We start from the raw sequence: 21,794 nt of genomic DNA, 5'->3' as shown, positions 1-21,794 counted from the left end.
AGCCCAAGAGTTCGGGACCAGCAACATATTAAGCCCTATTTCAGAAAGGGGGAAGGGGGGTAAACGGGCTGGGGGATGTAGCTCAGTGATAGAGTGTGTGATTGACATGTGTAAGGTTCAGGATTCAGTCTCTAACACCAAAACAAAACAAAAAACACGAAATAATCTAAATGTCTTTCTTTCTTTTTTTCTTTACACCTTAACCTAATCAAGACTCCAGGTCTAACCAGGCACAGTGGTGCATGCCTATAATCCCAGCAGCCTGGGAGGCTGAGACAGGAGAATCGAGAATTCAAAGCCAGCCTCAGCAACGGCAAAGGCACTAAGCAACTCAGTGAGACCCTGTCTCTAAATAAAATACAAAATAGGGCTGGGGATGGGCTCAGTGGTTGAGTGCCCTTGAGTTCAATCCCTGCCCCCCCCACGGCCCAACCCCCCCCCCCCAAAAAAAAAAGACTCCAGGTCTAGCTACTAACTTTCAAAGAACACAGATGAAAGTGTTAAATACCACCACAGAAATTCAATTAGCAAAATCCGGACTATGGGAAACTACAGGGGAAATGACCTAATTTTTTTAAACAAATTAAATTGTTTTAAAAACAGATAAAACTCCAAAAAAAATTAATTTTAGGAAAAGGGAGAACTCGTAGATTTAAAGACACTGAAATATATCAGTCAATTGCAATGTATGAATTACTTTGGTTCAGATCCAAAATAAATTAATTGTGAAAATGTTTACGAGACATTTGAACATGACTGTATATTTGATAGTATCTATGAATCACCTAAGTTGTATAGAAATGATAATGTATTGTGGTTATGGTTTTTTAAAAAGGCGAGGGGAAGAGTTCCTTATATTCTACAGATTTATAGATAAGACAGGTGCAGTGGCACACACCTATAATCCCAGCCCGAGGGAGGAGGATCACAACTTCAAATCCAGCCTGGACAACTTAGCGAGGCCCTATCTCAAAAAATAAAAAGGACTGGGGATGTAAGTCAGTGGTAGAGTGCCCTGGGGTTCATTCCCCAGTATCACAAAATAAAAATAATAATATTAAATTGAAAAGGGCTGGTAAAGTAGCTCCATAGTAAAGCACCCCTGGGTTCAATACCCCGTCCTGCAAAAAATAAAAATAATAGGCAAAGAGTTATAGATACAGTTTATTTTAAGTTAGAAAAAAGAAAACCAGAATCATTTAAGTAAGGAAGGAAATAAATATGAGAACAGAAAAATAACATATTCAAATAATATTAGAACAAACTTAAGAAAAATAAAGAATCAGCAAAACTGAAAAGCAGGTTGTTTAAAAAGTCTGGTCACATGGACTGGCTTTTTAAAAAAGATTCATTGGGGAGGAAAAGAAAATATGAGAAAAGATACAAATATTAGAAATGAGAAGATGGATTTTTGTTTTTCAGTCAGTATTGGGAATTGAACCCAGAAGTGTTCTACCACCGAACTACATCCCCAGCCCTTTTTATTTTTTATTTTGAGGCAGGGTCTCACTAAGTTGCCCAGGTGGGCCTCAAATTTGCAATCCTCCTGTCTCATCCTCCTGAGTAGCTGAGATTATAAGCATGCACCACCATGCCTGGCTATGGGGTGTTTTCATCAGAGTTCTAATAGAAAAAAGTTAGAAGCAGCCTCAATATCCGTTAACAGGAGAATGGAACAAAATAATCCATCACGCTGTGTAAGACCAAGTGTAGTAAGACAACACTTACATGAAGTACAAAAATATGGAAAATGGGCGTGGTAGAGCACTTGCCTGGCACACAGGAGGCCCTGGGTTCCATCTCCAGCAGTGGGGGGCTGGGGTGGGGACTACAGAGATACTGATTATTGCTTTTTTCCCCCTTTATCTTTACTAGGAATTGAACCCAAGAGCACTGCACCACTGAGTTACATCCTCAGCCCTTTTTACTTTTTATCTTGAGTACTACGTTTCTGAGGGGTCTCACTAAGATCCTGAGGCTGGCCTCGAACTTGCAATCCTCCTCCCTCGGTTCCCTGAGTTGGTGGCATTACAGTTTTGTGCCACTGCACCTGGCTGCTATTCATTGTTTATCTGTGTATGCACATGTAATTACACAACATAGGTGTGGAAGTAACTTCTTATTGAGTGTAGTCATTATTCCTGGAGAGGGAAATGAAAGAAGAGAGAGGTCACACAGCATTCAGGACATCCGTGGTGTGACATTTCTTTCTATAAAAAGACAATTATAGGTGGGCATGGTGGTATATGCCTGTATCCCAATGGCTCAGGAGGCTGAGGTAGGAGGATCACAAGTTCAAGTTCGAAGCCAGCCTCAGTAACTTAGTGAGATCCTAACAACTTAGCAAGACCCTGTCTCAAAATTTTTAAAAAAGGGGGGTGGGGGGTGGCAGGGGCTGGGGATGTAGCTCAGTGGTTAAATGCCCCTGAGTTCAATTCCTGTTGACAAAAAGAAAAACAACAACAACAAAAAGATTATACCTGGGCATGGTGACTAACACCTGTAATCCCAGCAATTCAGGAGCAGAAGGATTGCAAGTTCTAAGCCAGCTTCACTTTTTGAGACCCTGAGCAACTTAGCAAACCCTATCTGGAAATAAAAAATAAAAAGGGCTGGGGATGTAGCTCAGTGGTTAAGTTCCCCTGGATTCAATTCCTGGCACATAATTCTAATTTATTTATTTATTTTAAAAATATTATTTTTAAAAAAATATATGTATGTAAAAATAGACAATTATGTTAACTATATGAGCCACGTTTATAAAAACTACTTATCTCTTATAGGTCTCCTCTAGTCGACCAGACCTTTCTGGCTTCGATGAAGATGACAAGGTATGCATCTGTGGGCGTTGCTGGGTCAGTAGCAGGATCCAAGCTCTTGAGAACATAACTGGTATTCATACTTTCTGATTATGTCCTCAAGAAATCCAGAGTCTATTCCTCAGAGGTAGCCCACTCCTAAGAAGTTGAAATCGGGTAGATAAGCTCAAACAACATGTAAGTTTTCTCCCTTAGTACACCACTTAGTACACTTAGTGCACCTTGAGTCTCAGGTATACATGAAGTCAGCACACCACCTAGTTTGCCGGGTTCAGTGCTAACTTGGGCTACTACCAGGCAGAATTGTCAATGGAACCGTTTTACTCTCAAGTGTGTAGGGCTCGTCCTTGCACCATCCAGTCACCACAGATGTAGGCCAGACTGATAGAAAGGGCTGCCTGTGAAAGGGGTTCACAAGTGGATGTCACTGTGTTTGTAAGTCCTACGGAAATACAATAAAATCAACATGTTTTACTCTGGGGTATGATACCTTGGGTTTGATGGTGTTTGTTATATCGAGCGCTTTTATCTCTGTTTGAAATACGTCATAATAAAAGAGCACATAACTGCCTTTAAACATAGGAGAAACTCAAATCTAGGCTTCTTTCTCCTCCTTTTGGAGTGACTGCCTCACAGTGAGCCTGTACTTTTACCTTGTAGGGTTGGCCAGAGAGCCAGTTAGACATGTCTGACTACAGCTCCAGTTACCAAGATGTGGCGTGCTACGGAACCTTACCCAGGGATTCACCTCGGAGGAGCAAAGAAGGTAGTGGTCGCATGGTTTTGCGGTGACGCTTCTTTTTAATTACTTGGGAACAGCATACACCGTCTTCCACGGCTATCACCTAATGACCTACAAAGCTTAGATTCTTGTTGGCTAGATGAACCAAAGTATGCTCGTGGATGGAAGCCATCTGTCCTCTTACTGGATTTCCATTTTGCTTTCCATTCACCATATCCAAATAATAATAGTAGCATGCTTTTTGTGTATTGCATATCACTTCAGATTTTTCAAATCTCTTCTTTCTTTTTGGTGTTCCTAAAGGGATTGTGTATATGTGTTACTGGGGACTGAACCCAGTGGCACTCTACTACTGAACTACATCCCCAGCCATTTTTATTTTTAGATAAGAGCTTGCTAAGTTGCTTGGGTTGGCCTCAAGGTTGTCATCCTCCTGCCTAAGCCTCCTGAATAACTGAGGTTACAGGTGTATACCACTATGCTTGAATCAAAGGAGTTCTTGTTTTTATTTTATTGTATGTATGTATGTATGTATTTTCCAGGGCTGGGCTCAAACCCTGGACTTCACACATTCTAGGCAAGTTTTCTACCACTGAGCTCCATTCCCAGCTTAAAGGAGTTTTTTAAGAGAATACGATTGGGCTGGGCACAATGCCTCTAATCCTTGAGAGGCCTTGGTAACTTAATAAGACCCTGTTTCAAAATAAAATTTAAAAAAAAAAAAAAGAAGTTCTGGGGATGTGTGTAGCTCAGTCATAGGACACTTACCTAGCATGCTTGAGGCCCTGGATTCAATCCCCAGCACAAAAGAAGGGGCGTGGATTATGACTGATTCCTAAAGTCCAAAAATGATCAAAAGTCAATTTGATCAGTGGCAATATATTACCTTCACTTTTAGTCCTCCCAGTGCCTTAAAGAAAACAGTGTTCTCTAGGAAGTATCAATCATCTGTTACTTTATAGTTTATATTTTACTTACTAAGTGTCATTGTGCTAAGAATAGGGAAGAAATTATGGAAGGGGGAAAGAGGCTGCGAACAAGGTAACATGAGAGAACAAGCAAGAGTTACCTTTCTTTAGCGGTATGGGGCTGGGTAGCCTGGGGCAGAAAGGCACAGGCAGTCCACCTTCACTGAGCACAGTCATTCATTGAGCATACTTATTGAACCTCTATTTGCTCTCTAAAAATATAACCATGGGGCTGGGGCTGGGGCCCAGTGGCAGAGCGCTTGCCTAGGAGTGAGGCTCTGGGTTCAATTCTCAGCACCACATGAAAATAAAAATAAACAAAATAAAGATATTTTAAAAATGTAACCATGGAAATAAGATATATAACAAAACATTCAGTGTTAAAGTGCAAATGTGCATGTAGAGATGACAAGGGCCTGAGGACTCAGAGGTGGGAAGTCCATGAGCTGAGATTGTTCTGCTCAGTGGTACTTAAAGCTGGGTCATGGAAAGAAGGTAGAACATTTTGTTTCCAATTTCTCTCGCACTGCCCAGCCCTTTGGTAACTCTGTGATTTTATAGATTTATCCCTGTTCTTGCCTATGTCCATGTTAATGCTCAACCAGATAGTCATGTCTTCGTGTCGTCATTACACCACGTGGTCCTCTGGCGAGGTTTTCGCCTCCCTTCCTGGGTGCCTGTGAACACACCCTGTGGCTGTAAACTCATGCCATTTGTCTTCCGCAGGTTGTGCCTCGGAGAATCCTCATGCCTTAACAGTGAGCCCTTTTAAAGCATTCTCTCCTCAACCACCAAAGTTTTTCAAGCCCCTGATGCCTGTCAAAGAGGAGCATAAAAAAAGGACGGCTCTTGAAGCAAGACCTCTTCTAAGCCAAGAGGTAAATGCTTGACTTGTCTGAACCCTGCAAATCAGAGTGGTGTCACCCCGTCTCGGGGAAACAGCAGTTTGCATTCACAAGTCGGACGCTGCATGTGGACACTTATGGGTTATTTCTCAGTGGTTCTGTTCTTAGGTACCTCTTTCCTCAAACACACAGGGCTGTGGTAGGCTATTTTTTTTTCAATTGTTAATTGTTGTGGTTTTACATCTCTGTGTTGATGGCTTTTCCAAGTAATTTTCTTCTTTCAAGTGAGAAAAAGATGTCCCCTAGGCCTTTTGAAAATATTAAAAGCTTTTACTTATTCAGTTTTTAATAAAACTAATGGTGCTTTCTGCCACTGAATCTGTGTAGTCCTGTCAGATTTCACCAGTAGTTTAACTCTGCAGAATCGGCTGCTGCGTTGCTCACGTGTAATCTAGGCATTGGCATTGCTTTTCTAACGTGCATGTACTCACTATGTATTTCGCTGTCGTCGTCCTTTGTGTGTGATGCGTCTGTGTGTCTTAACCTTTGCAGAGCATGCCTCCATCTCAGGCACTTAACCCTGGCTGCATTGTCCCCCCTGGAAGCAATGGCAGCAGCATGCCCGTAGATCACCATAGCAAGAAGAAGATTGTAAGTTCTGGAACCATTTCTGTCATATTGCCTGGTGGTGGGTGTAAAGCCCTTTCACAGATCGTCTTACAAAAGCTTTCCAAGAAATTAAGACGTGATAAATCTTTGTTTTTTTTCCTTTTTTTTTTTTTAAAGTGGTCCTTGGTAATGAAATTTTGTGTACTTGTGGACATGACCTATTCTTTTTTTTCTAAGTTTTCCTTCTATTTTATTTATTTCTTTTTGCTTTGGATAGGTTTGCTTTAAAAATGGGAGAAAGACGCCTTTGATGATTCTGGTCTTTACTTAAAAAAAAAAAAAAAAACCCACAAAGTAATAGTGATCACTTTAATTAAAACCGAAACCTTTTTAATGTGCCTGTACGTATTACCCAGATCCTGAAGTTAATCTACCTAGAGGAATTGCACTTACTTGGAGTAAGTAACCATGCATTTAGCCATGGGTGTGTTTGGAAGCCTCTTTGTGTGGCCTGAGCTCCTGCCAAGGTGATTCTGTAGTTTGTAGCTGCTCTGTGGTCCCTCATCCTCCCGTACGCATCATCCTCATCGCTCTTGTGCAAGTAGCCTTTGTTAATTAGCTGGCAGAATATGGTCTAACTCCCTTGTTCTCAGCCTTGCTTTCAAGATGGCTTACCTATGTTTACACAGGTAGGTTGAAACTCTTGCTACCGAACCTCATTCCCCAGCCATTGATTTTAAAATTATGCATTTGAGAGAATTTTTTTTAAGTGGTGTCCTACCAGACACTTCAGATTCTAAATTACTACCTCAATTAAAAATATTTGAAAACCCATATATTCTGAAGTCTGGAAAGAATTCCCTAATCCTGTCCCAGCTTCCTCTCTCCTGTGGCTTCCCAGACTTGAGAGGAGTAAAGCCAGCTGGGGGCAGGAGGAGGCTGTGCTGCTGATGGCTGCCTGTGATCCGCTTTGCGGGGCCGAGTCGGGGGGCAGGGGGTCTCCTCTCCCAGCTATTCCACTTCAGGCCCATTCCAAAGCTTCATTAGTGTGATCCTTTAATAGTTCCAAAATATGCTGCTATCGCACCCTGCAGAAGTAACCCCAGCTTGACCCGGGCGTGCAGCAGGCCACTCCTTGCTTGCTTGGATCTTAGGAAATGACTTCCTCATTCCTCACATAAAGAAGAAATGCACCCTTTTCCCTTCATTTCTGTTGGCCTCCTCTGTCCCTCTATCCCAAAGACCCTATCTTAGTTCCTTATGGAGAAAAGGACACATAGCAGCAGCTGCTCCTTCATCTCTGCGAATTTTAATGAACTCTCCAGCCACTTTCCTGGCCACCCCCTGCCTAATTAACAAGGGCTAAAAGGGCCACATGGCTGTGCCGTTTCCCCTCGGACTCTCTGGCGCCCTGTCTGCATGGATCTTTGTGGACATCACTGGACTGCACAGGCACACGATTCAAACCTATGGTGATGCTCTGCTGTGGTACAATACCATCAAGTGACTGTTGAGTGAGTCTCTAGAACTGCCCCACGGGCGGTTTTGCTATTGATGGCTTGCCTCAGTTGTTTTCTTCACTTTGTTTTAAATATCTTAAAACCACTCGGCTGGGAGAGCGTGGGACAGAACCAGATTCTCTCCACCCAGGAAATCTCAAGCAGCGATTAGACTCCGACCGAATGCAGCCTGAAGTGTGCCACGTGGGTCGAATGGGGCCATTTTCCTGCCAGGTTCTGATGACAGCTACTCCATTGTCATCCCTTGAGGCTCCTGCCCAGTTTTTTCCAGATAGTAGTTTTCCAGGATATTTTGATAGAACTTCAGTATGTGGCTTGTTTGATCAGAGGTTTCAGTTTCTCTTTAGGAAACTATTCCTTCTCTTATCTGCCTTTGATCCTACTTCACTTTCTTTTCTCTTCCACTCTTGAAAAATCAGAGCATGAATCATGGTTCAGACTGATGGAGGAAAATTGCAGTTATTCTTGAAAAGTACTATCAAAACACTATTCCTGTTATTTTTTTTAAACCCACTGAATTACCAAAGGAATTTCTGTAATTACAGAAAATATAATGAAACTATGGCATATATTGCTGTGCTTTACATTTAAAGCCACACTTTGTTGTCTCATAATTTGGGAAGATATACAGGTGTTTTTCCTATTTTGTGTAAATTAAGATAAAGGCAATAGAGTGACCATATGACCCATCTCTGAGGCCTTGTATGGACAAGGTGTGGTTTATTTCTTTCATTTATAAGAAGAAACAAAGGTCTAGAATTATTAACCGACTTGCCCAAGGTCTACAGCTAATGATAGTGTAAGACAAACAACCCCTCATCCTTCAGCAAGATTGGGCTGACTGTACTGATTCCGCATGCTCCCCAGAGTGCAGTGTGATAGCCAGCCGGCCAGCCCACAGTACCATGGACAGAAGTACCGAGAGCCCTTGGCAGATACAATCCTGAAAGCCGACTGTCTGGAGGCCTGCACAGGCTTGATTATAGTCGGAGTGGAAGTCACACTCATCGAGTGAGACTCGTTGCAGAGAGTCACTGTTTTAATGTGGGTTGTGACCCCTTTTTAAAATCAAGGTGTTTTGTCTATAGGTAAATATGAGCTGCCTAAGTTAAATCGCAAAAATCAAATCATGGAAGACTGTAGCTATAGAGAAGCTTGAGAACTTGACTTCATGCTCCACTTTTAGGTAGGGTTTTCATCCTTTTTGCCTAAAGACACTGTAGGAAGGTGCTTAGTGTAGTCTCCTGTAAGATAGAATGATAACAATGAGTCTTCTGGTATGAAAAGTCTATTTAACCAAACTCCCTCAAAACATTCATTTTAAGCTATTGAAGTCCTCTTATTTTTTTTTTTCCTTCCTTGAAGACAATAATTCCATAACCTTTCAGTCTCCTCTATGTTTAGAAAGTGTCTGATCTCTACTCCGCTTTCTTTTCCTGGAATAAGTTGTCCCTGCTCCTTTAGCTTGTCCCTGTGGGCCCCTGAGGCCCTTTCCCTCCCTAAGTATATCACTGCAGACTGCTTCCTATTTGAACTTAAATCTCTTTAGATTCTTTGATTTTACTAAGATCATGCAAGATCCTTTAGGAAGAGATTTTCATCTTTGTGAGTCTGATAAATTGATACCTATTTCTACTTGTTAAACTCATGGTTGCATATTTCATTCAGCAGAGTTGTATTTTAGGATAACGTGCCTTTCCTAGTCTTGAGAAGAAATAACCTCCAGGCATAAAACGGGCCCCAAGTTACTCATTCTCATCTACAAATTAGTTTTTCTTTGCAAGAGGTAATCTTTTTAGTAATTAGTTGCATCAGGTACTTTAGGGCTTGGAGGATTGTGTTTCTGTGCCAGCTAAGATTAAAGGAGGTATAAGATACAAACACTTGAAATTCAATTTTGAGTCTAAACATGACAAGCAGAGATGTCAAGATCATTGTATTGTCATGAGCAACTAATAAAAAAAAAAAAAGCAAAAAAGAAAATACAGGCAGGCCCTACTGAATTACACGATTCCGTCCAATATTCCTTTGCCAATATTCCCCCTAAATAATTCTCCAATCCACTCACTTTACCAGTGCTATTTAACTTAGAAAGCAGCTAAAGATAAGATGCTGAGAAGTTAGTGTTGGCAAGGTTTTTGTTTTGCTGATTTCAGGAACTTTATGACTGCTGTTTGATATTTACTTTTTAATGGCCAAGGAATTAAGGCTACTGATTTCTTTAGCTAATTTATAGTCAAAAAACTTTTCATTTTCTTCTTCTTTTTTTTTTTTTTTCCTTTTTTGGTGCTAGAGATTGAACTTCGGGCCTTGTACATCTAAGCACATGCTCTACCACTAAGCCTCATCCCCAGCCCTCAAATACATTTTAAATACTGTTCTAAAAGCTAAATGAAGGCTGAGGGTGTAGTTCAGTGGTAGAGCACTTGCCTAGCATGTGTGCAGCCCCTGGGTTCAATCCCCAGCACTGCAATAAAGTAAAATAACATAAAAATGAATAAATAAAAACTAAATTATTTTTTAAACTAAGAGCATTGAAGAGTACTGAACTATTTTTGAAGTGTCTAGCATCTTCTGTGATACAAAAGAAAATATTACCATGAAATTCAACAGAGGAAATTTCCGTTCATTTGTGAACCACCTGCCACGGTACAATGGTCTATCTTTCTTGCACATTCTTAGATAAGCCTTTTTCTCTGCCTCTGTCTCTCTCTTGATCTCTCTCTTAAAATGTAACCTTAATGATTAAAGCTGATATTTGGTTGTAGGTTTTTACAGTCACCCTGTTGTTATAACAGAGGTCTCTTTTTTTTTTTTTCTTTTTTATTACTGGGGATTGAACCCAGGTGCATTATACCATTGAGCCACATCCCCAGTCCTCTTTATTTTTTATTTTGAGACAGGGTCTCACCAGGTTGCTCAAGGTCTCCGTAAGTGGTTGAGGCTGGCCTTGAACTTATAATCCTGCCTCAGCCTCCTGAGTTGCTGGGATTATAAATTTGTGCCACGACACCTGGCAGTCAGACATTTAAGATCTCTTATTAGGGCTAGAGTTGTAGCTCAATGGTAGAGTGCTTACCTCGCATGTATGAGGCACTGGGTTCAATTCTCAGCACCACATAAAAAATAAATAAATAAATAAAGGCATTGTGTCCATATACAACTAAAAATATATATTTAAAAAAATAAATATCTTGTTAAACCAGATGACCAATGTAAAAAAGCTACCTCTTTTTAAGGTTTATAAGTTCTATTTTGAATGAAGTTTTCATTCATCCAAGCAGAGTTCAGGGTTGTTCCAAGGGCAAGGACCAAAGTCATTGCTCCCTGAAGCAGGGAACACCACTGGTGCTCCCAGATCCTCAGGACAATGACGGGCACATAGGGGTGCTCAATGAATACTTCTTGAATGAAAATGACTTTTTGAAAGCACTATTTGTAGTGGCATCAATTGCTTATGAGGTTAATCAAAAAGGACTAGATAATATATTATTTCATTTGAATATGAAATTAGAATGTGTTTTACAACATTTTCTATCAAATTATGCATAATTATGAAATTATGCATTTATGACTTGGGAGTATAGTTCCCATGTGTGAGGTCCTGGGTTTCATCCCCAGCACCATCCAAAAATTAAAAGTCATTCATCTGGAGAGAGTCTGGGGAGATGATAACACCACTTTTCCATATTTGCAAACCAAATCTTCATTAAAACTACTTAATGAAAGAGATTTTCATCTAAACCTCAGTATCTATCCTCCTTGTTTTCTAGCCCAATCCTCCATCTGGGCTTCTCAGTGATCCTAGAAAACTGTAATTGATTGTTCATATTGTGGAATATTATATTATTTAGTGGATATTATACTATTTAGTGGAATACTGCATGTTTTTGCTCTTGGGGGGGTCTCTATTTTACTGCCCTCTCTCCCTATAAAATAGCTCAGATTTTCACAAATGACTTGAGCCACCTGTACCTGGCTTCTCAAGGTAAGATTCTAAGACCAAAGCAAGGAGCAGCTCTTCCCTCTAGCTTTCCCTCTGCTGGTTTAATGAGAAAAAGAGGAAACATCACATCTGCTGTTAATCACGAGTAACTAATTAAGGGTCCACTGCCCTCGGTCCCATCCCTTAATCCAGGGAAGGAAAGATCTCCAAGTAGCATTGGGTGAGTAGGAAAAAAATAAATGGCTTCCTACTAGGTGATCATGGGTTCACAGGTCTCTGAGAAGAATAATATACTTTTGTATACAATAAGTGATAAGATTTGACCCACTTGGAAAGAAGGAAGAAAATATAAAACAGAACTGAAAATGGGACGGGGGGCCTTTAGTAGTGCTGAGCTTGTCTCGATGCCGCAGAGCTGCGGGGTGAGCTGCTGACTCTCGTTTCTGCAGGACTCCGAGGAGGAGGAGAACGAGCTGGAAGCTATGAGCAGGCAGCTGATGAACTCCCAGCCTTACGTCCCTGTGGAGTTTGCCGACTTCAGTGTTTACAACGCCAGCTTGGAGAACCGGGAATGGTTTTCTTCTAAAGGAGATCTGACCAACTCCCGGGTCCTGGAGAAAGAGGTGTCTCGCAGCCCTACCACCAGCAGTATTACCAGTGGCTACTTCTCCCACAGTGCCTCCAATGCCACCCTGTCGGACATGGTGGTCCCTACTAGTGACAGCTCAGACCAGCTAGCCGTTCAGACGAAGGATCCAGACTCCAGCGAACATTCCGGACCGTCACTTGGGCACGATTCCAGACTACCCTCAAACAGAGAGTTGCCAGAAGGAGAAGGAGGCTTGGGAAAGGAGAAGACGAACACGGTGCCACTCAAGGAACACAGTGCCTTAGCCAAAGCGAGCGCCCCCGAGAAAAGCTCCAGACTGCTGTGTAGGACTGGTTCATGGTCCGAGCCGGATGCCTGTCCCAGCAAAAACGGCCAAGCAGCCAAGGAGTTCTGCCCAAGGGAGGTGACAGTTGAACACACCACGAACATCCTCGAGGATCATTCTTTCACAGAGTTCATGGGTGCGTCCGATGGAAGAGACTTTGACGGTCCGACACATTCTTCTGCTGCAGAGGCCTCCAACAGGAGGAACCTACCAAATAAAACAGACAGTAAGAGTGTCCCAGAGGGGCCACGGGACACTGGCCAGCTGAATTCCAAGTTAGAGAATGACCAGGTAACACATTCCAGAGGCAGCCTTTTGGGTCCTGTGCTGTCGGTGAGCAGGGCGGATTGTACCCAGAGCTCCAGAGGCCCTTCCTTGCAGGGACCGGGTGGGAAAGAGTCGTCCTGATATTTCCAACAGGGGAGATGCCCACCGGGGAGCAGGCTCTCAACCTGTCCCGCTCACTCTGTGTGTCAGAGCAGGTTGGCTTTGGGAACCACAGTGAAACCATGAAATACATAGGACCGGTGGGTTTTTATTTTATTTAACTAGCATATGAGTTGGTGTTAATTGAGCACCCAGGTGGATCAGGATCAATTCACCTCATAATCTTTCTCTGAGATGTTTAGCTATTAGCTCTTCAAAGTCATCTGGTAGCATCTATCCTATTTCATCAAATTTATGATTCCTTTGATTATTATATGATCTATTATTTTATATATCATTAAGAAGGGAAAATAGCCAAGTGCAGTGGCACTTAACCTATAATCCCAGCAGCTTGGGAGGCTGAGGCAGGAGGATCGAAAGTTCAAATCCAGCCTCAGGAACTTAGTGGGGCACTTAGCAACTCAGCAAGACTTAATTTTAGTTTGAGCAAAACAACTCAGCACTTAGCAACTCAGTCTCTAAATAAAATATTTAAAAAGGCTGCAGATGTGGCTCAGCGGTTAAATACTCCTGGGTTCAATCCCCGGTATCAAAAAAAGAAAGAAAGAAAGAAACAGCCAGGTGCCAAGGTGGATACCTGTAATCCCTGCTACTTGGGATGCTAAATATGGAAAATCACAAGTTTGAGGCCAGCCTGAGCAATTTGTCTCAAAATAAAATGAAAAGGGCAAGGGATGTAGATAAGTTGAAGATGCCTATTTAACATGCCTATTTCCATCTCCGGCATCACAAAAAAAAAAGAAATGACTATCAGCAATTGCAAGACACACCCCAGTTTTAGACATGTTACAGTGGAAGGGGAAACATAGGTGGTGAAGAGTTGATAAAGTACAGTAATCTTGTACCCTTACGGGACTGTGCTTCATGGGGAAATACAGGCAGACTTCCTGAGCAATTAAAGTTTGGATGTTACCCAGATTGAAACAAAATAGATCTTTGCTAAGGAAAACATAACAAATCACATAAACAAGAGATCATCAGCCTTTAAGTGTTGTATTCCCAAGTACCACCCCTTCTTCCCATTCACATAACTTTGGGTAGGAGGGCCACTGGGGATTGAACTCGGGGGTACTTGAACTTGACCACTGAGCTACATCCCAGCCCTTTTTATTTTTTTTAGTTTGAGAAAAGATCTTGCTAAGTTGCTGAGGCTCATCTCAAACTATGATCCTCCCGTTTTAGTCTCCCAAATTGCTGGGATTATAGGCATGTGCCACCACGCCAGGTTTATTCTCATGACATTTTTGGCCCCATACCCCTGTGAGCTATGAAGGAGCCCTGGTGGTACACAGAGTCACTCACACCCTCAGAAGCCTGGGGAGAAGGTGCCGTTCCAACGAGGCGGCTCTTCTCCCCAGTCTTCCCCCTGCTTTCTGTACCAGCCCTTTGCATTTCAGTGTGGGGTCATTTTCCATAAATAAACTGCAAAAGTGACCTTTTGCAATAAGAAAAAGGCTTCTTTCCCCCATATGAGAATAATAGGGGCCTTGGCTCAGTGGTGGAGTGGGTGCTTCATGTGCATGGGGCCCTGGTTCCATCCCCAGCTCCAAGAGAACAGAGTCCCTCCTTGCTGGTATCTGTTCTTGCCACCAAACCGAGCATTTGTTGAAAAATCCTCCACTTCCTGCAAGCTGACCTTGAAGCCGGATCAGCATGGATGACCTGCTTCACCTTTGCATTCAGAAGGCCGGGTCAGAGCCTTTCAAATCCCAGGAGTCCCTCAGCACCAAGACTTTGCTTCCGAGTGGTAGAGGTCACTTGAGAGGCGGTCAGGGTGGCCCTAAAACAAAAGGGAGGGGCCTACAGCCCCCTCAAGGGCTTGTTGCCTAGATTATTTAGAACCTGACAAACAGGAAAGGTCTCACTTGCGAAAGGTCCCGGAATAGCAAGTGGCAGAATGCTTGCTTCGTGTGTGCAAGGCCCTGGATTCCACTCCCTTTCTTTGAAAAGAAAAAAGGAAAAAAAAAGTTGAATATACAGAAATGTTTGCTGCCTCCGAATAATGGGAGGATGGAGATTCTTCTCCCCTAGGCATTTGCCTTAGCGCTCAGAAGGTCTCTTCTGGCTGTTGTTTGCAGGGGTGAAGATTAAACGCAGGGCCTCTGGGTGGGGCGCTGAGCAAGCGCTGTACCGCTCAGCTGCACCTCCAGCCCATGTTGGTTTCAGTAAGTTGTTTAGGAAGTTTTAGTGTGTATTTGAGAACTTTTTCTGTGTTAAAATTCTACTTCATTTCTAACCCCGAAATGACTTAGAATGTGGATCAGAGGCAACTTTTTAAATTTTTATTTATTTTTTTGCTGACTTTGCTTTGCCTTGAGGTTTTACCTCAAGGTTTGGCTTCTGCCTTGCATGGTGTGAATTCCAGAAATGGGTTCCATAAGAAACCCAACCCAGGGCTGGGGTTGTAGCTCAGTGGCAGAGCGCTTACCTAGCATGTGTGAGGCACTGGGTTGGATCCTTAGCACCACATAAAAAATAAACAAAACAAAGGCATGATTTCCATCAACAACTACCAAAAAAACCCAAAATTTAAAATCCCTTACGGATGGGCCCTGTAGGGAGGTGGACAAGTGGGGACAAGGAGCCTGGACTCACCAGCCTCTGCATTCCAGGGCACCGGGGCTGCACGGTGAGAGGCAGCCAGCGCATCCTCTGCTGGCTCCAGCTGGGCAGCTCTGCTCACCTGGTGGCCAGGAAAGCACCAGCCCATCTTAAGACCCGCTGCAGCGCGGCCGACTTCAGACCAGCGTCGGGACCCTCGTGCTTTCCCCTCCCCAGCAGGAGAATCAGCACTTTGTCCCTCGGGTGAATCCTCGCCTCTGCTTTCTCCAGAGAGCAAGAGAACTGAACTCCTGGATTAACTAAGTGACAGTATTTTTGTTTGCACTTCCTACACATCCTGCTGTGTAGAACCTCTACAGAGTCAAACAGACTGTATTCTTGTACAGTTTTAATCGGTTCTTAAGGTAGAATCTGGAGTCAAGCTCTAATGTGTTTTGTTTTATAAATAATATATATTATGTATATGAAATGTGTATCTATAGTATGTCTGTTCAGAGACGGACAAGGCTGCACAGTAAAAGGCAGATCCAGAAAATCGAAAGGTACTGGACCTTGTTACAAAGCAACTCGGCCATCGCTTCTCCATGAGCAGATGAAAAAGATTTTATTGCCTAAGAAAGAGGTTGCAAATCCCTCTTTACAGAAAAGGTTGCAGATCGCTGTTCTTTATAACCAAAGAACCTACCCGGGACAGCACGTCTTTGCTGTCCCCTCTTGTTTTGTGTGAGCGTATACGTTTGACTGCAAGTTTGGTGCCATATTTCCCTTGGCTACCAAGCCACCGTGCTGCCCTTCTCTGTCCTCTGTTTCACAAGCACACTGAGGAGTCTCACAGCTGTATTCTTTGGTCTTCCACCGGCCTGACACCTGCTGACCTGACATTGTATGATAACCTTGAGGAGACCTGGGGCCTGGCTCCAGCCCAGCCTCCTACGGTGGCAGGTGGGATGCAGAGAGCAGTGTTCATGTGAGCCAACAAAGGGCGGACTTCGAGTTGGGGTGGGTGCTGGGGAAGGGTGCTGATGTGGGGTTTTGCGGGTTGGTCGGGGATTGGTAGATTTCATTGTGGTGTGGTTTTGCTGCTGCTGTTTTGTTTGATTCTGAAAAATGCTGAAGAGGCAGACTGAGCTCTATATGAATTTCACCGGTTCACGTGACACTGTGTCTGCAGCAGACGGCTGAATACGGACGACCCTGCTGTCGTGTCTTCACTTGTAAAACTCTCCTGCAAATGGAGATGATGTTGTACAATATGTGTGTGGAGTTTTACAGGAGTAGCCTACGTCCCTGTGCCGGAGACGCCTGCACCGCTGGTCCAGCTGCCCAGCTGTGTACGGGTGGTGAGAGGAGGCGTGAGACCGTGCGCAGCCCGCTCTACCTTTCTCCTTCAAGTTCGTAGCATTGGGAAATGAGGAGACATTGGAGACTTTATTGAAAAGCTGCTGTTCATGATTTTTGTGTATAGTGAGCTGACTGTAGTATTTTACTATTGTCTGTTTTAAAGGACGAAAAACTGTAATTTATATCCCCTTTCGACTTTATTGTATTTAATTGGTACAGATTTGTTGTGTGTGTTTTAGAATACAAACTGTCTAGTTCAGATGTTAAAACATCGGTTGTTGGTCTTTCATAATCCTGCCCTTCGTTTCTGACCCACTTTACCGTATTTGCATATATGTATGTCACTGGAGCGGCGAACAGTGTCACATTGGCGGGGGTTACTGAAGGCTGGTCACTGCCCCAGCATTGGATATCTCTTATCATTTAATCTGAGAGCGACCACAGCTGCTGTTCTTCAAGGGTCTGACAAATGGAAAGCTGACCCAGGACCTGGTGGGAGTCCTGGCAAAGCCGGGAGGCAGCCCACTCTGCCCTCAGCCTCTCCTCTGTGCTGCTTGGTGAGGTACTTGGATGGAGGGCTGGGCAGTCATAGGGCAGGAGGTGGTGAGCGTCACAACTCCCCGGCTGACCAGCACTCTGGTGCGGGGGGAGGGGAGTTCTGGAGCAGGTAGGATGTGGGTTACCATGCTCAGCAATGCCTAGGCAAACCCTCAGAGCAAGCAGCAGTGCCCTCTCGCCCCCGCCCCCCGCCCCCCCCCCACACACACACTTGGAAATGGTGGCTAAAGATTGCTTACTATAAGAATTTTGTTAAAAATGGTATTATTACAGAATGTTTTCAGGAAAATCTCAGCTGTTCATAAGAGCCTTTCTGAAGTCACCAAGAGTTGGATCTATACAGTGCTTTATAGAGACTTCCGGGAAGAAATAGAGAGGGGGAGAAAAAACTCAGAACTTACTCAAATTTTATAGTCTAGGTTCAGCAAGAGAGAAACTCAGCTATTTAACGCTTAAGCCAGTGGTAGAAACTGGAAATACTGTTCAAGACAAAAATGAACAAATCTGCCAGGCTTACTGGTGCACACCTGTAAATACCTGCGACTTGGGAGGCTGAGGTAGGAAGATGGCAAGTTCTAGACCAGTGTCAGCAATTTAGCCAGGCTGTGAGCAACTGGAAATGTGGCTAAGTGGTAAAGCGTCTCTGCGCCCGATCCCTGGTACCAAAACAACAACAAATAATGAACAAATTAACATCCCCTTACTGGTGTGAGATCAGTGGTACTTGGGACATTGGCATTGTCACTTGTTATGATTATAAGAGAACGAACTGGTTTGGGGACACAGTCTATTGAATATATCAGTACAGGCATGTGTTGAACAGTTAATTTCCTAAGTCCAGTGTTACCAGTGTCGTCATATTTGTGTACGGTCATTTGGACACATTTTCTCCTAACAGAAACATAGCTTGTGACTCTATGGCACTGACTTATGGTAGGAAAACTTTATTAAAATACCTTTAGGGTTAAGTAAGGGCAACACAGTATCTTCTACTAAATTATTACCACCCCAGCCAATTTAAGTTACAATATTCGAGCCTTGGAACCACACTGGAAAGAGAGACAACTAATTACATGATTAAACTTTATTTTAAAAAGTAAAGCTTTCTGGTCACGTAACGAGAGTCTTGGAGGAAAGTGTCATTGACGAAGATTTCTTGCCCTCTTCTTCCTGGACCGACAGCTAACAGAAGAGCATGCTGCGGGCCCAGTCATGTCGAAAGCTCTCCGTACTCAGCCTTGGTCTCCTACAGTGACAGCAGTGACCGTGTTTTCCTGAGCCTACCTCCCAAGTTCAAAAACAGGAACGGAAGGCCTGTCTGTGGTCTGTGGCAGGCGTCTGGGGTTTTCTGTCCTCTCAGAAAGGCACCAAGGCCAGCAGCTTCCCACCAGACATCCTGGGGGGATCTGTGACCTCTCACTGGTGGGACAGTGGGATCTAGATGGCCCCATGGAAGGCGAGAAGATGCCAAAGGGGAGCTCTGTCCTTCCGAGAGCATGAGCCAGGCCTGAGGGGAGCAAAAGCAAACCCCAAAGTCTAAATGTAATGAGCTTGTCTTTTATTCTTTTTTTTTTTTTTTTTTGATGCCAAGGATTGAACCCAGGGGTGCTTACCCACTGAGCCACATCCCCAGCCCTTTTTTATATTTCATTTTGAAACAAGGTCTTGTTAGGTTGCTTGGGACCTTGTTAAGTTGCTGAGGCTGGCTTTGAACCCACAGTCCTCCTGCCTCAGGTGCTGGGATTCCAGGTGCGTGCCACTGTGCCCAGCCCAGTTTGTCTTTTGTCTTTAATCCCGGAGGGGAGGAAGAGAGAAGTATCGATTTGCTCCTTGTTTCCTGGACACACGGTGCATGCGTAAAGCTGAAATGAAACACCTTGGTTTTTCTCTTTCCAACATTCTGGGACATGCACCCGCCTCTGTATTCTGTTTCCTGTCTGGGAGGCCCCCGGTGCCCTGCACACTGCTCACACACTGAGAAGACTAGCTCAAGAAGATGCACGGGGTGTCTTAAACCCTGTATCTGAACAGTGAATCATGTACAAAGAAACAGGAAAGCATTGTGGGACGATGAAGATGGTACAAAGAAACAGGTAAGTGTTGAAATTGGAGTCTCTGGAAGAAGACTTTAGCAAAATCTGAGCCAACCTGACCCTTTCATAATATCTAAAATGCTTTGAACTATGTAGTTTTTAAAATTGGTGTTTATAACAGCTGTAAGCAGTTACTTGGGGCCTTCATCTCCTAAATGTCTGCATGAGTCAAATCATGGAGATGTCCTTAAGTTTCTTTATTATTGTTTGTCTTTTCCTAATCCAGCAGGAAGTTTTGGGGCTATCACAGCACAGTAGATCAATTTCCCTAAGAGTTTTTGTCAAGAAACACACTTTGAACAAAAAGCCACAGCTCTGTGTGATTGATTAATCGCCCTTGTTGAATCAGCATAATCTACCTAGTGTGTGGTTAACCACAAATAAAACAAGCCTCCTCCAAACACTAGGGTTAAAATACTTAGGTGCAGCCGCTGCCAACAAGAGAGCAGTTTACTGAGAATGAGAACATAAGGTCTTCCTTCGTACCACAGGTACTCAGGGTGATTTTGATGATGGTGGAGGATGTCAGCATGCCTACGTTTTTCAAGCTAGTCCTTACATATACAGTGGCATGTATTTGTAAGAAGGGCAGTTATCTGACACACATAATAGATCACACTTACCCTTGGCAGCTTAAAACAACATTTATCATCTCACACAATGTCTATGGGTCCCAAATTCAGGCGTGGGCAGATCTGAGTAGTTCTGGCTCTACTCTCTTAGGCGTTTCCAGTCACCTGCAGCCCTGGCTTGATGGACTGGGGGATCCACTCTTCAGGAAGCTGGTGCTTCTTCCTTGCAGTGTAGACCTCTCTATACTGCTTGCATGTCCCCTCAGCATAGCTATGGGCTTCCCTGAAGTCAGTGGTTCAAGAGAGAAGACAGAAGCCATAGCGCCTCTCCTGACCTGGGCTCAGAAGCCAACTTCTACCACGCTATATTCTTTTGAAGTGGGATACTAAGAAGTGAAGGATGATCAGGCTTTCCCCCGTCCCCCCCCCCCCCTTTTTTTTGTTACCAGGATTGAACCCAGGGGTGCTTTACTACTGAGCCACATCCCCAATCCTTTTTATTATTTTGAGACATGGTCTTGCTGATTTGCTTAGGGACTCACTAAGTTGCTGAGGCTGGCCTCAAACTTGTGATCCTCCTACCTCAGCTTCCCAGGCTGCTGGGATTATAGGCATGCACCACTGGGCCCAGCTACGCTCTTCTTTTTGAGAAGAGAACTATAAACAGATATTAGACATGCTTCAAAACCACCAAAACTAGTTAGAAGTTGTACAGCAGAAGCCAGGGCCCAAAGCAAAGCTAACTGGAACCTTAAGTGAACACAGGAATCCAATTCCTGATGTAATGCTCTCATTCATGAAGAGGAATGTAACAAGGAAAGCTGCATCCCCTGGAGGGCAAAGGAGACAGCAATAAAAGGGAAAATGTGAGGATTATTTGAATATATGATATTGTCAATGATCAGACTGCTATAGTATTCCTGGTGGAAGCAAATGATCAGACACTATAAATTTTGCTTTTACTTATAGTTGTATTTTCTCATCTGGTTCTTTTTGGATCTGCTTCATTAGAGGCACAAGTACATAAATATATTTGATGGCTTTGTTCAATGCAGGAAATCCAAGCACATCCTTACTTATGAAGACAAGTAACAGTAACGATGACTTTAGGAATACAACTTCCACCAAAGACAAATTCCTCAGAGAAGCCTTTCCTTGATCCCTTAGACCGGGCTGGCTCCTGCTCTTGCGAATGGTCACGGTGTGCTATAGCTCTGGTTTACACCATTGGACGTGATATAATGAAATAATGGCATTTTTTTTTTCTGGTTTCCTCCCTCACAGAGCAGGGCTATGGTATTTTCCAACCCTGAACTCCAACTGCATAGTGCAGGGCTGGGTATGTATTAGGTTTCCAGAAGCCTGCTAAAGGGGTGATGCTGCAGTCTGGCTGGGCACAAATCACGAGCCACTCAAGCAGGAACAAACTTTATTTCCGAACTCACGTGAACGCCACACACCAGGAACACCACACACCAGAACTCCCTTCACTGGAACTTCACCAACCAACGAGAACTCCCCAGGAATCCCCCAAGAACTCCAAAGTAGCAGGCGCCTGAGGCGGACAGCAGGGGTCTATATACAATTGAATACATAGCGTAACTTAATTATCTGGCAAAATGCCAGGGGCCATTCCGACTGGCTGTGGCTCTCAACAGGGTGAGCTAGTGGGGAGAGCTGTACATCAAACCCAGAACTTGATCTGGAAGACCCAAGGCTTATTCCTAACAAGGATCCAGGAGTACGGACCCGGCTTTACAGTAGTGTTGATGTTTACAGAATACTCTCCAAGTGCTCCATTCCTCTCCTTTCCATTAAAAACATGATTTAGCCAGGA

At 43.6% G+C, this 21,794-nt stretch overlaps 1 protein-coding gene across 1 annotated transcript in view; it reads left to right on the top strand.

Annotated features, from left to right (window-relative positions):
* Kif13a (kinesin family member 13A) overlaps positions 1-15,434 on the top strand; it is a 173,737-nt gene extending 158,303 nt beyond the window's left edge. Inside the window, 7 exon segments of the mRNA XM_026402179.2 lie at positions 2,784-2,831; positions 3,480-3,585; positions 5,256-5,407; positions 5,927-6,025; positions 6,400-6,441; positions 11,899-12,681; positions 12,683-15,434. Coding sequence (XP_026257964.2) covers positions 2,784-2,831; positions 3,480-3,585; positions 5,256-5,407; positions 5,927-6,025; positions 6,400-6,441; positions 11,899-12,681; positions 12,683-12,721 — 1,269 coding nt within the window. The 3' untranslated portion in view covers positions 12,722-15,434.
* Positions 15,435-21,794: the final 6,360 nt, after the last annotated feature.

The sequence above is a fragment of the Urocitellus parryii genome, chromosome 8 (genome assembly GCF_045843805.1).
Source record: "Urocitellus parryii isolate mUroPar1 chromosome 8, mUroPar1.hap1, whole genome shotgun sequence".
Taxonomy (NCBI): domain Eukaryota; kingdom Metazoa; phylum Chordata; class Mammalia; order Rodentia; family Sciuridae; genus Urocitellus; species Urocitellus parryii.
Note: the sequence above shows the minus strand (reverse complement) of the source record. Positions and strands in the feature narration are given on the sequence as shown.